The 12,980-nt window shown below is 40.1% G+C and overlaps 2 protein-coding genes across 2 annotated transcripts in view; one reads left to right on the forward strand and one right to left on the reverse strand.

Annotated features, from left to right (window-relative positions):
• Nucleotides 1–6,616, forward strand: part of tet2 (tet methylcytosine dioxygenase 2) — a 26,163-nt gene extending 19,547 nt beyond the window's left edge. Inside the window, exons 8-10 of the mRNA XM_089005601.1 lie at nucleotides 1,555–1,692; nucleotides 1,817–2,171; nucleotides 2,285–6,616. Of these exons, the coding sequence (XP_088861727.1) occupies nucleotides 1,555–1,692; nucleotides 1,817–2,171; nucleotides 2,285–3,636 (1,845 nt within the window). The 3' untranslated portion in view covers nucleotides 3,637–6,616. The remainder of the gene's footprint in view (nucleotides 1–1,554; nucleotides 1,693–1,816; nucleotides 2,172–2,284) is intronic.
• ppa2 (inorganic pyrophosphatase 2) lies at nucleotides 5,494–9,975 on the reverse strand. Its single transcript, XM_089005602.1, has 12 exons — nucleotides 9,757–9,975; nucleotides 9,027–9,091; nucleotides 8,893–8,937; nucleotides 8,760–8,813; nucleotides 8,580–8,699; nucleotides 8,329–8,415; nucleotides 8,081–8,207; nucleotides 7,663–7,790; nucleotides 7,512–7,597; nucleotides 6,937–7,006; nucleotides 6,816–6,855; nucleotides 5,494–6,728 (listed from the first exon to the last, which is right to left on the reverse strand). The coding sequence occupies exons 1-12, from the start codon at nucleotides 9,947–9,949 to the stop codon at nucleotides 6,706–6,708; spliced, it is 1,038 nt and encodes a 345-aa protein (XP_088861728.1). The 5' UTR covers nucleotides 9,950–9,975; the 3' UTR covers nucleotides 5,494–6,705.
• Nucleotides 9,976–12,980: the final 3,005 nt, after the last annotated feature.

The raw sequence follows: 12,980 nt of genomic DNA on the forward strand, positions 1-12,980 counted from the left end.
TAGGCTCCAGCAACCCCCGCGACCCTAATGAGGAATAAGCGGTACGGAAAATGAGATGAGATGAGATTAATTTCCATATGATCAAACAGTGTCGAGAAAAGTTCCAGAATATTTTTTAATCTGATCTACCCTTATGCAAGGAGTCATTTTGAAGGTTAATATTTTGTCAATTTCATAACTTGTTTGTTCAACGTGTCACCAGAAAACAGCCACATGTCTCAATTTTAGACTAGACTGCATAATATAAGTATAAGTATACGCAAACTGCTACACTGCATCTATGGCAGGGGTCGGGAACCTTTTTGACTAAGAGGGCTATAAAAGTAAAATATTTAGAAATGTTTTTCAGCGAGAGCCACACGCACGCGCGTGCGCACATACAAACGGTCGCGTGCACGCGCGGCTACTTTTCAACAAAATATCAGAATGTATTATTTAAAATAACTGTGTGATAGTACTCACCGTTAACATGGATGGTTTTCCGTTCCTCGTGTTTGGTAAAAATCCAGGAAAACGATCGGAATGAAATTCAATTTGCCGGTCCAGAGGCGAAGTTACTGCTAGCTAGCCTGCACACGGCTCATAAGCTTCCATACTTGCTATCTGCAATCTACTTCTCGCAGAAGTATGTCGATGCTAACGTTAACATGGGGCTTGTTAAAATGTCACTGACATTCGACTTTCATCGATGGTATTGTTTCATTGCAAATTAGAATCAGAACATTTTCTCTCCTCTAATGCTCCGATGCATTCACGCTGAAGTGCACAAGTTGGGCTCATTTAAAGGGCCGTTTACCTATTTCAACATGACGGCCACTATCATCCAATCAACATGGCGCTTTCGGCCATTCTAGGTCAGTGTCATCCAATCAAAATTGCGCTTTCCGCCAACTGCAGCCCCAACGGGAAATGAACGACGAAAAAAACGAGAATATGTATTATAATATGTAATATTTATCGGCGAGCCATATGCAATCATCAAAAGAGACATATATGGCTCGGGAGCCATAGGTTCCCGACCCCTGATCTATGGCATTACGCGAATTTGGTGTATGACCTAGCACCAAATCCCTCATTTGTAGGAAGAGATAGACATGCAAGCGAGGAAGGTAATGTATTTCTTCAAGCTTCGGAAAAGATAAATTATTGTTACAATATGCATCTCCAAAACAATAAAGGCTTGGAGATTGTGCTACCCTTTGAGGTCCCGTAAGGTGCTAAACCCCTCAGTGAAGTCTAGCGGCCGCCGCATCACATCCACTTTCTCGCCAAGACGGAATGCTGATGATCCGAATCTGATTTTTCAGAGATGACTTTGAAGTATACATTTGAGCAGACTAATACCATTTCCTTAACTAAAGTTGAAGCTTGTGGACATTATGGAGAGGCATTTAATAAACGTAATAAAGTAATAATACGGCACAGAGGAGTAACTGCTCTCTGGCGCCCCAGTGTGGTTCGTCCAGTCGACCTGACGCCACATGCCCGGTCTAATTAAAGTCAATACTTTCCAAAGAAACATTCTGACTGAAATCTCGATTTTCCCGGAAACAGGTGGAACATGAACACAGAGCTCCTGATTGTCGCCTGGGTTTTAAAGAAGGACGTCCCTTCTCTGGTGTTACTGCATGTTTGGATTTCTGTGCTCACGCTCATAGAGACCTTCACAACATGCAAGGGGGAAGCACTGTGGTAAGTTAACAGCGTCAAGTTTGGTTGTGTTGTTTGCAAGAAAACTAAACACGAAAATATCTAGAATGAATCCCCCTTTTTTTTGATCGGATACCCTGAATAATAACTCATTCTGCTATTACAGGTATGTACATTAACAAGGGAAGACAACAGAGAAATTGGAAAGATACCAGAAGATGAGCAGCTGCACGTCCTACCACTGTACAAAGTTGCCAACACGGACGAATATGGTAGTGAGGAGGGTCAGCTGGAAAAAATCAAATTGGGTGCCATTCAAGCCCTCAGTGCCTTCCGCCGCCAGGTGCGCATGCTTGCCGAACCCGCAAAGTCATGTCGCCAAAAGAAGCTGGATGCCAAGAAAGCAGCGGCGATCAAGAACACCATGATGGACAACTCTCACGATAAGGCAGAGAAAGTGACCCCATCTAAGTCAAAACCCGGGACTTGTGACAGCAACGTTCTAAGCACACCTGTGCAAGGTAAAACCTATTTCCCTTGGGTCATTTTTCATTTTTGATTGTTACACAAAATGGACTTGCGTCCATTTACCGCATCATATTTTGAACCGCTCATTCTTGCGGATTTATTTCAGGTGCTATGGGAGCCTCTCGACATCCAGATCAAGCGAGCGAACCCCTCAAAGTCCATTCTCTGCAGCATCAACAGCACGAAAACATTCTTACCTCTTATCCCGGTGCACCAAATGCTGCCAAATATCCCAGGTTCTCTGGTCACCCAGGATCTTTTCCAAGCACCTCAAAGCCGGGTGGCATATATCATTATCAAGCCTCAACACCAGCAAACCCATATCCTTCCCCGGTCCATGCGCCCAATTCGTTCATGGATGGACCAAAACATTCTTACCCTGTTTATCAGTGTAACGGTGGGATACCTCTTGATAACTACCATCCGTACTATGCTTCAAACCAAAAGCAACTGGACATGTATCAACAACAACGGCAAGTGTTGTACTCGGAGCAGCAGTACACAGACCACCAGCATTACGAGCTTAATTATCCGCAAAATTATGCGGAGCATGGTTTACAACTTAATGGCTATAACGCATACAGCATGAGGCCAGTCCACCCCATGAGAGCCTTCAGCCCCTGTAGTCCGAACGGAGTGGCCGACCCTCATTTTATGGACGCCCTTTCAAGAACGCCCACTGCCCACAGAGTTCGAGAGTATCCAGCTACCGGGAGTCATGGCAATCAGTTTGGGAGATCTCCGAATCCATACTTTGGGAGTCCTCAAATGTTCCCCCCGAGCCAACAGGCATTCCATATGCAAATTAAGCAAGAAATGGGTATTGCTACCCCAAAGATGCTCGGCGGTCAGTTCAGCGGGGAGTGTTTAAACCTAGAGACACAAGCGGGATTGGGTCTGCTCAACGGGGGTCCCATGGTGACGGGTATTAAACAGGAGCCTGGAGCTCTGCAGAAACCCCCGACCCCACCGAAGCCAGAAATTTGGTCAGACAATGAGCACAACTTCTTGGACCCCGAAATCGGTGGAGTGGCAGTGGCGCCGAGCCACGGCTCGGTGCTCATTGAATGCGCTAAACGGGAGCTCCACGCCACAACACCTCTGAAAAATCCGGACCGCCATCACCCGACACGTATATCCTTGGTCTTCTACCAGCACAAGAATTTGAATGAGGCTAAGCACGGTCTGGCCATGTGGGAAGCAAAGATGGCTGAAAAGGCTCGAGAAAAGGAGGAAGATGCCGACAGGAATGGTGGCGAGGGGACACCAGGCAAAGGCAACAAGAAAGGGACGAAACGAGAGCATCTGGAGCCATCCGAATATCTTGGAGAGCCTTCGTATAAGCGTTTTATAAAGGCACTCGTTGAGGGGTCTTCATCGTGCACAACCAACACCTATGTCAGTACATCTCCATATGCCTTTACTAAGGTCACGGGACCTTATAGTCACTTTGCTTAAAATACCCTCAAGAAGAAAAAAAAAAAACAACCCAATAAATAATGAAGGTGCTTTATTTATGCTATGACCAACTGCAGCACTGGCCTCCTACAAACACTCCTAACCCAAAGTGTTCAGGTGTTTTACACTTTTAACAACTGAGCTTTATTTGTTGAACCCATTATGGACTCTATTTATTTTTGTTTTGCAAGATTCTCACTGTTATAACATCTGGTGCTCGCAATTGTACACACAGACTTTTTGTACTGGAAACAAAGCTTCATCTTTGGTGGCTTGATTTGATATTTTGAAATACTTCAATGTGGCATAGAATGCCGAATTTTGCAAATGTCAAGGTGCTAATTATATGCCGCCTTTTAAATGTCTCGAGACAATAATCAATTCAGCAGATGAAATAATGACAGGATATAATGGCAAATATTTAATATCATTAACATCAAAGAGTCGGTGTTATTTTGAGCACTTCTTGATTCTCAAACATAAGAAGAAAAAAAATGATATAACAAAAGTAATTCAAAAGTAAGCCCAATGCGTCCCCAAAGTAAATGCATTCCTGCAAACAAAACAACAACAAATGTTCTTCAGAACACTTTTGCGCTGGTGCTTCTTCCACAACTTTGATTCTATATATTGAGCCATTCAAATGGTGCTACTAAAAAGGCTTTTTACTATCCACGTTTTCCAGTTTAACTGTCAGCAAAAATGTTCCTTTGGTCGAGTTGACTAAACCAGCCCGAATGGTGAAAAATTAAGTGTAGTTTCATGTCTGTGGTGCTTAATTGGTGTGCTTTTTTTATACACTGAGGAGCATGGGACAGGGTCAGCTTGGGTGTCACTTTCAAAGGGCAGCTGGCTTGCTGTTGGCTTCGTTCTTGGATTATTGTAATCTAACTATAAAATAAACAGGTGAGATGTGTACAGTAATTTAAATTCCCTTTTTGGAATTACCGGTATACATTGTGTGTCTGTTGTAAATAATGTGTTCAAGCCGAATTAGTTGTTTTTTTCTTTGTGTTCGAATACATTTTGTTTCCTGGGGTGCTATTGAACCTGATAAAAAAATATATATGTATATGTACAATGTGAGACTCTAGGCAGTGAGAAGAAGGCTGTTAAATAATGTACAGCACCAACCAGTACCACCATATACCTCAAAACCAGTTTGGCAATAGGAAAAAAAATCTATATATATTTCTTTTTTTGGGTTACAGTTTAACTGCATGCCACCTAAAAGGTGGGAAAGTTCATTTCTTACTGTTTTATCTACCTGCTATAACATTTGAATTGCTAATGTTACTGTAAAATCAGGGACATTTAAAAAAGAAACTGTACATTATTGCCTGCGTTTGTTTTATTTGTCTTTTTCCTCATTCAGGGACGTGCCATTGAATTTTGTGTCCCGGCTCAACTTTTTTGAAAATACGTCACACAGATTTTTATTTTTGAGGGGAGAAAAAAAAAATCCTGTACTTGTTTTTTTTGTAGTTAGTAAATGGGTGATTTTTTTTTTTCCCTCGAATGAACACAACGTATATGCACTGATGTGACGAAAGGGAAAGTATGATATTGAATAAATTAAGGGCAATTTATTTGCTTTCGCTACAGGGCAGTGAGTATCATCTTTGTGCCTATGTATAGTTCAATTTATTTATAACCACTAAGCAATTGTATGTTTGCCTCTTTATTTTTTAATTCATTTTATATATATATATATATATATAAATATATATATATATATATATAAAATGGAATGACTGTAATGTTATCACAACAATTTTAACCCAATCTTATAACAAATTCGTTTTCTGAAAGCACTTCGATTTTTTTTTTCATGAAAAAAAAATTATGTATATGTAATAAAGTACAAAATGTTTTATTTAAAACAGGTGTAAATGAGTTTGTCACATTGTACAGTGAAAATCCAAAATTACATTTCCGTAGGTTCTCAACATGGAAAACCTGGCCTCCCCCCTCCAAATGATCAAATCTCAAAAGAAAACATTTTCCAGGAAAGTTTTTGTCATGCGTATACACTCTGTCAACACAATGTTTACTCAAAGTCCCACAAATATCGGAATTTATATTTTTGGATTTTGTAATATTCACATCGATTTATGTGTTCATTGTACAAAGCCCAGCGACAGTAGCAGGTTGTGGTGAGAAGACTGAAGAAATTCATCAGGAGGAAAAAAAAAAATAAATAATAGAAAAAGCAGCGCCATACTTTACTACAAACGATCAGTGAGAATTACTTGAACGACTTAATGGGTATAACGAGAGTACTGCATGTACTTGGTTCAAACAACTAGTACTTACATAATTTTCATCATTTTTGCAGGTGGGGCACTAAAAGTCACTTCTTTTCTGTTTGATTTCTTAAGGCTTCCCTTGTTCTCCAGAAGCTTAGTATGCTCCAAAACAATTGGATTAAGGATAGGTATTCAGCTGTAAGTATTGTAATGTACCGAATGCGGTTTTATTTCAAAAGCTGTTATTATATCATTGCTGATATTGCCATAGTGTGGGTGTTTTTTTTCCCTCTCCCTTTGCCTCCAATAAATTTATATTTATTTAAAAATATTTGACTTGTATAAAATGATCCGTTTTACCATTATAAATACACACCTAGTTTCAAACCTTTGTGTTTATGCTTCTCTTTTAAACGGTTTCACATCAATATATGGATCAAGTGACACAGGTGATCATTTTTCTGCCCATCCGGTAAGACTTTTGATGTGTCGAGAAACTATCACAAATAAGAATTTACAGCGACAATCGATTATAAGGACAAAAGACGAATGATTAAAAATGGGATGATGAGAATAAAAAAGAAACGCCATGCCAGGCGAAACACATTTCATCTATGATTGGATGCAGAGCATGACTCCATATGACTTAAAAAAATAATAAAGATGTAAATTTATGGCAAAGCTCCCCGGGCGTTTGATTTCGAGAGATGACAATAGATCCTTACCAGACATGACAAGACACCGCTCACAAAAAAACTTGAGCACCATTGACAGCAATGATTGTTTGCATCCATGATGTTTGTTCGGTGGTCCCAGTCACTCAAACAAAGTGCCACTTGTCCACTGCGCAAGTCGAACAAGTAGAGAAGAGGCATTACACATCCGCGGAGGAGGAATTCAAAACGTCATACTAAATGACGATCTACTTACCGTCTGACGAAATACGATGTCCGCAACCGAGCGCGGGGGCCTGCGTCGATCAAAGTTAAGAGTGATCACTGATGTACGGTGGTCGGGTTCACAACTACGTAAAGCGAATCGAAAGTCTCACCGACTCAATCACATCTGTAGCCTCTTTTGCATTGCATTTGAAAGGACTGTCAGAACAGGACACATTTTTGCTGGAAAAACAAGAGACACAAATTACATACATTAAAAAAAAAAAAAAAAATAATAATAATAATAATAATAGTAATAATAAATAATGGCTCATTAACCCATTCACTGCCATTCCTGAATTTATTCGGGAATTGAAAAGCATAACATGGTTTTCCCGAATTTGTTCAGGTTTGTTCAGGTTTTGGTTTTTCTCGCGGTGGGTGCCGATAAAGAGCTGGTCAGACCTCTGGCAATGTTTTTAACCCCCACTACGCGGCAGCATTTGCCTTTTGTACAGCCGCCCCTATTACAAGCTCAGATAACTCCAGACCCATATAACTTGGGAATTAACTCTTTTTTTCAGATGAAACAAGACTTCTTGTGCTGAATTGAATGTTTATGTAGTCCTAAAATTCAATATTCTGTATAATTTGAGTAAAAATGCCAAAAACCCTGGCACTGGAGTGGACACATTTTTGCACATTGTCTTGCAGTGAATGCGTTAAAATCAACCCCTTGACATCTTACCATTCAATGCCGCCATCATTTGTCTGTTTCTGCACTAGTGCCCTCCAGTGCTCATGTGTGGACTTGATTATCTTCACGGCAAAATCCTTTAAGGATAATGAAACAACAGCCTCAGTATGCCGGGTTTTGCGCATTAAATCCGTGAGCATACCTTATCTTGAAACTCAGCGTTGAATCCAAACTGATTCTCGGGCTTCCCATCCGGAACTTTATACTTCCTGAACCAGTCCACGGTGGCCTCTAAATGACCGGGCCGGCTCTTGCGTACATCATCAATGTCTTAAAATAAAATAAAATAAATAAATGCCTGCAAACGATGAAAGTGTCAACTTGTTGCACCTCAAGAGAGCAACTGTTAAAAGAGACCCACAGTCAACTGTTGACTGTACGCAACCGTTGTGTTGAACATGAAAACGTCTCCAATTTGGTTTGATGATACTGCCAGCGCCGTTTCACCACACGGGATGGGGGGGGAGGGATAAGTAACATACTCCACTTCCTCAAACAAGCTTGCGTTGGATCTGTTTATCAATTGAATTAAGTTATCTGAGCGGTTACAAAACACCCACCATTAAGGCCTTTGGCATCGGGGTCGTCGGCATTGATCGCAATGACCTTCCAGTCCATTTCTCCTTCATCAATCATAGCCAGGATTCCCAGCACCTTCACTTGAATCACTTGACCAGGAGAGCACACCTCCAGGACAAAGCAACACAATGGCAAATGAGAAAGGAATTGTCACAACAAAAGAAGAGTCATTAACAGAAAACTCCCCTCACCCGTCCCAAAAAATTATTCGGAAATAAAGTGTCCTTACCTGCATGCCGATGTCACAAATATCAATTGGATCATTATCGCCGCAACATTTTGTTTCCGAGTCCATGTGGTTTGGGTCCTCCCATGTCTTCCCCGATGAACAATATAAAAAAACTGAACATTTATTTCGCCCAAACTAACTGAAAAGCAAGCTCAAATACCGCAAATTCCACGTCAGTATGTACTGGTAAAAAATTTTCTTTATCGGGAGCACACGCGGACGACAAACAAGGGTACAATGGACCGCCTTACCTGTGGGATTGCGCCGTAATTCCAAATGTAACCTTTATGTGGAAATATGTTGGCAACATATCGAAGCTTGCCTTTCTTCACATCTTGCTTAATGGGGTTCAGGGGTTCTTTTGTGGCAATCTGAAAATTGTTGAAACTGTGTTTGTGCACGTTTGGGTTTCAGAGGTGACGCCCACTTACCTCCATCTTGGCATTTGACCAGCGGGGTACCTCCACCACCATGTTAAAGAGCACCTGAACATACAAATCTTATTTACAGTCCATGTCGCGTATACGGAGCTGAATTTCATTTAAAAAAAATAACCAAACGTACTTCACTCTCGTTCCTCTTGGCCTTTTTGGCTGGCAAACCATTGTACTGATGCAAGAAAAAAATACACAATGCACACATTATGCAAGGTCAAAGTGGCCAGCGAGTCAAAGTGGTGAGAGAATTATGAGGGTTACCTCTTCTGGCTCAGCTATAAGGGGGATATCATGGAAAGGAGAAATGTAGTCGCCATCTGAATTTTCTGGAGGAGACAATAGCCCAAACAGCACAATCAAACAATGCAACAAAATTACATATTTTAAACATGTTCATGGTAACAAATGCATATAGCTCAGTGATAAAAACCCATGACAAAAAAAACTATATGTTCACAGAAGAGGATTAGATCAAATTAGATGATCTTTTATTTGTTTTACAGTGGAGAAATGTACAATACACCCCTGAAATGTAACTCAATCAAATTCAACGTGAATGTTGCAAGCCTAAGGCTGAAATCTCCAACGTCACAATTTGGCCCCACATTCAACAGAATAAAGGATATAGTGCGGCACCATTTATAGGAACTATTTTGGTTGCTATATGTCAATTTAAAAGTCGCGTGTACACTGACAACATTTTAACTAGCGTTATTTTAATGAACAGACATTGTTTTTTGCGACAAACACACTTTGAAAAACCGCATGTTTATTCTGCCTCAACTCACACAAATCACGTTTTAAAACGCCTCCATATTTGGTCGTATACCACGTAGAACACACGACGGGCCAACGTTTTGGAGTTTGTTGTTGCAGATAACATCAAACATGGAAATGTGATGAAATCCCCATTACTTTGTGCCGCCATTAATTAAATTAACACCTGTGAGGGGCTGTGTTTATGATACAACAATGGCGGTTATGCACTTACTAAAATAAATCCGGTAATCTGTGCTGTTTGGGCTTCCTCTCTCCTCGGTTTGATAATGCATCGTCTTTTTCATGGTGGACAAATGTGGCAAATAGGCTGCACGAGAGAGGACTCTGTGTCCAAAATAGGGAAACGACCCCAAGAATATCTGGAAAAGGTTGCCCGAGGACAGGAGGAAAAGTGGGTGTCTCATGACTAACACGTTCAACACCACTTCCCGTTTCCTGTCTCTCAGCTATAGTGGCAACATCACTTCTGGAAGAAATCCTACAAAATAAAAATCTCGACATTACCGTTCCGCAACAGTTTTGCCTTTCTCTTCTTTTCCTTTCGACTTTTCCCTTCAAGGGGTCGCCACAGCGAATCAGTGTACTCCATATTCAGAGGTTTGATTCGCATGTTTGTTTTTGCCAATCTTTTACGTTGGATCCCTTCCTGACACAACCCTGTGTATTTATCCGGGCTTGGGACCGACACAAGAAGACACTGTCTTATGTCCCCTTGTGGCTACAGAACAAGCAACTCTATGAACTTAATAAAGATGAAGGTGCTGAGTAAAAGGCTCCCAAAAGCAAAATGGTCATCGGCACAGCAAGTCATAAAAGCAAAACTATACTCACCATTTGATTCTGAATAACAATGTCTATATTTGCTGATTTGGCTATTGTTATTATTGATATTATTAATTATTATTATTCTTCAAATTTGTACAGATGACGGCTGAAGAAACCTTCTCATCGAAGAACCACACTTGTACGACTGAGAGCTTACACAGACGTATTGATATTATTGTTATTATTATTGATAGTATAATGATTGTTATAATTATGATTATGAATATGGTTACTTTTATGATTATTTTCAATAATAATACTAATAATAGTAATAACAATGATAATAATACATCTCATTGATAAGCGCCTTTCAAAACTCTCAAGGGCACTTTACAGTCACGCGGTAAGTTTTTTTTCTGCGGGTGAGCAGCGGCTCAACGTTCACTCAATCCGGAAGTAACACACACGCAAACACACACGTACAAACGCGCGCGGTCGCACACACACACACACACACACACACACACACACACACGCACGCGCACACACACACGCGCACACACACACACACACACACACACACACACACACACACACACACACACACACACACACACACACACACACACATTTTTTTAATTATCAATATTTCAAACTGCATTGGAAATAATTAAATAGTCAGCGTTTGTGAAGATGCTTCAAGGCACACCTTTCGATTAAAAATAAAAACCGGAAAATAATCTATTACATACACCCCTTGTAATCTATTACATACTTCCCCGAACGAAACACACCCCAAGCAAAAAGGGGGAGGTCGCTGCTTACGTGTTCAGTCATTTTTGCCACATCTTCAGAGTAAAATCAATCCACACACAAAAAAAAAAAAACGAAATTCACACTAGAATTTTTATGTTATAAAAGGAAACAGACATAATAAAACTCAATTTTAGACAAATAAAAAAAATACAAATAAAATACATTGAGGTGAAATGAAACGTAATGAAACAGTATAAAATACAAATAAAAATAAGGATGATATTCAAATTTGCAAGCGATTAAAACACAAAGCAAAATAATAATTCAAGACCGTAAAAATCAATCCTGTGATTATTTACTTTCATTTACAATTCAACCACACCGTTTTGCATGCTAAATCGCGAGCTTCCAAGAATTGTGCAAAACACATCCTTCTTGACAGTCTTATGACTTCAATGTTGACATTGCATGATCAACTAGCCCAAAGTCCACACGCACCGTGCAATGAACAAACAATTGGCCCTCAGTTGCCTTCATCTTTATTTTATGTCGGCAGTGCACAAGTCAAACAAATGATGTCAACTGTATACTAAGTGAGTGGGTCTTGCAAAAGTTCCAAAAGTTCATTGTTGATTTTGATGCCACAGAGCTGTGATTTCACCACAAAATGGTTTAAAATCAATTATGTGCTAGCTACAACTTTATTCAATCAATATGTATGTTCAATCTAATGTTAAAATTCATGCCAATACAGTATCTTCCCAAGTGCCTACATAGCCTACATTTTTACAAGTTATTCATTGAAAACATTAAAATTAGGACTTCAAGGAAAGTCGTACTTTGAGAGAGATGATTTAACATGAAGCCCCTCAGGGACTAAGAATGTGTGTTTGCATGAATATCAACAAGATTCAGAGTCCTGTTGTCCACATAGCTTTCAAGGTGCACTCATGTAATATCCTCACTATTTCCTGCCATGTATTGTATATATGATATCCATGCCTGGCCCGTGAGTGCATTTCATGTCACTCGAGAGAAACTGGTGCACTCACGTTACACACACTCTCAATTGAGAGTAAATGCTTCCATTCATTGTGCTGCCAAAAGAACCTGCTGGGCCTGCCTTACATTTGATGCATGCCCTTTTTTGTTTCTCAATGAAAAATCTATTCAAACTTGAGCTGCTTGTGACCTAGCTTTTTTTCTATTCCATTAAATAATAATATGCAATAAATTGTATGTACCGTATGGATAATTTGTGTCAACGCGTATTGAAACAAATAATACGTGTTTTTATCATTGATATTTACAGGACGAGTGGCACATGTAAAATTTTGAAAATAAAACGAACATATATACGGTATATAGGTACAGTGATACCTCAGATTAACAAACGCTCTACCTTACAAACTTTTTGCCTTACGAACATTAAATTCATAAGAATATAATCTTGGCATACGAACTAGTGTTCAGGAAAAACACAGAGCGCCACAATGGCTGGTGGACTAGTTTTTGGCGGAAGAACACCAAACCACATGGTCGAACAGCGCCACGGTGGCTGGCGAACTAGTTTTCCATACCTATTTTCTTTGAGTGCACTAAGTGCAGAAGTGGTTTGTTATCGAGTGGATACTTTTGCTTTTTTTGGGACCAAAAACGACCCCACCACAGGCTAGTGTTAAGCCGAAGAGGACACAAAAGAAAATTGCGGTTGAACAGAAGAAGGAGATCATCGAAAAACACAAACGAGGTGTGCGTTTGTGTGCCTTAGAGTCCTGGTACCAGTATGCTAAGTCGACCATCGCTATGTGTGGCTGAGGGTGATTCTGTGTTGTCTAAGCAACAGTCTCAGGCAATAGAAGATGTTGACAAACTTCTGTTGATTTGGATTAACGAAAAGCAGCTAGCAGGGGA

The sequence above is a fragment of the Hippocampus bargibanti genome, linkage group LG10 (genome assembly GCF_051943395.1).
Source record: "Hippocampus bargibanti isolate YZ-2025 linkage group LG10, ASM5194339v1, whole genome shotgun sequence".
Classification (NCBI taxonomy): domain Eukaryota; kingdom Metazoa; phylum Chordata; class Actinopteri; order Syngnathiformes; family Syngnathidae; genus Hippocampus; species Hippocampus bargibanti.

Coding starts and splice junctions, on each gene's coding strand:
- ppa2 (XM_089005602.1), bottom strand. CDS start 9,949: ATGAGACACCCACTTTTCCTCCTGTCCTCGGGCAACCTTTTCCAGATA. Junction 7,791..8,080: donor CGATGCCAAAGGCCTTAATG/GTGGGTGTTTTG, acceptor TTTTATTTTAAG/ACATTGATGATGTACGCAAG. Junction 7,007..7,511: donor AATGATGGCGGCATTGAATG/GTAAGATGTCAA, acceptor TTGTTTTTCCAG/CAAAAATGTGTCCTGTTCTG.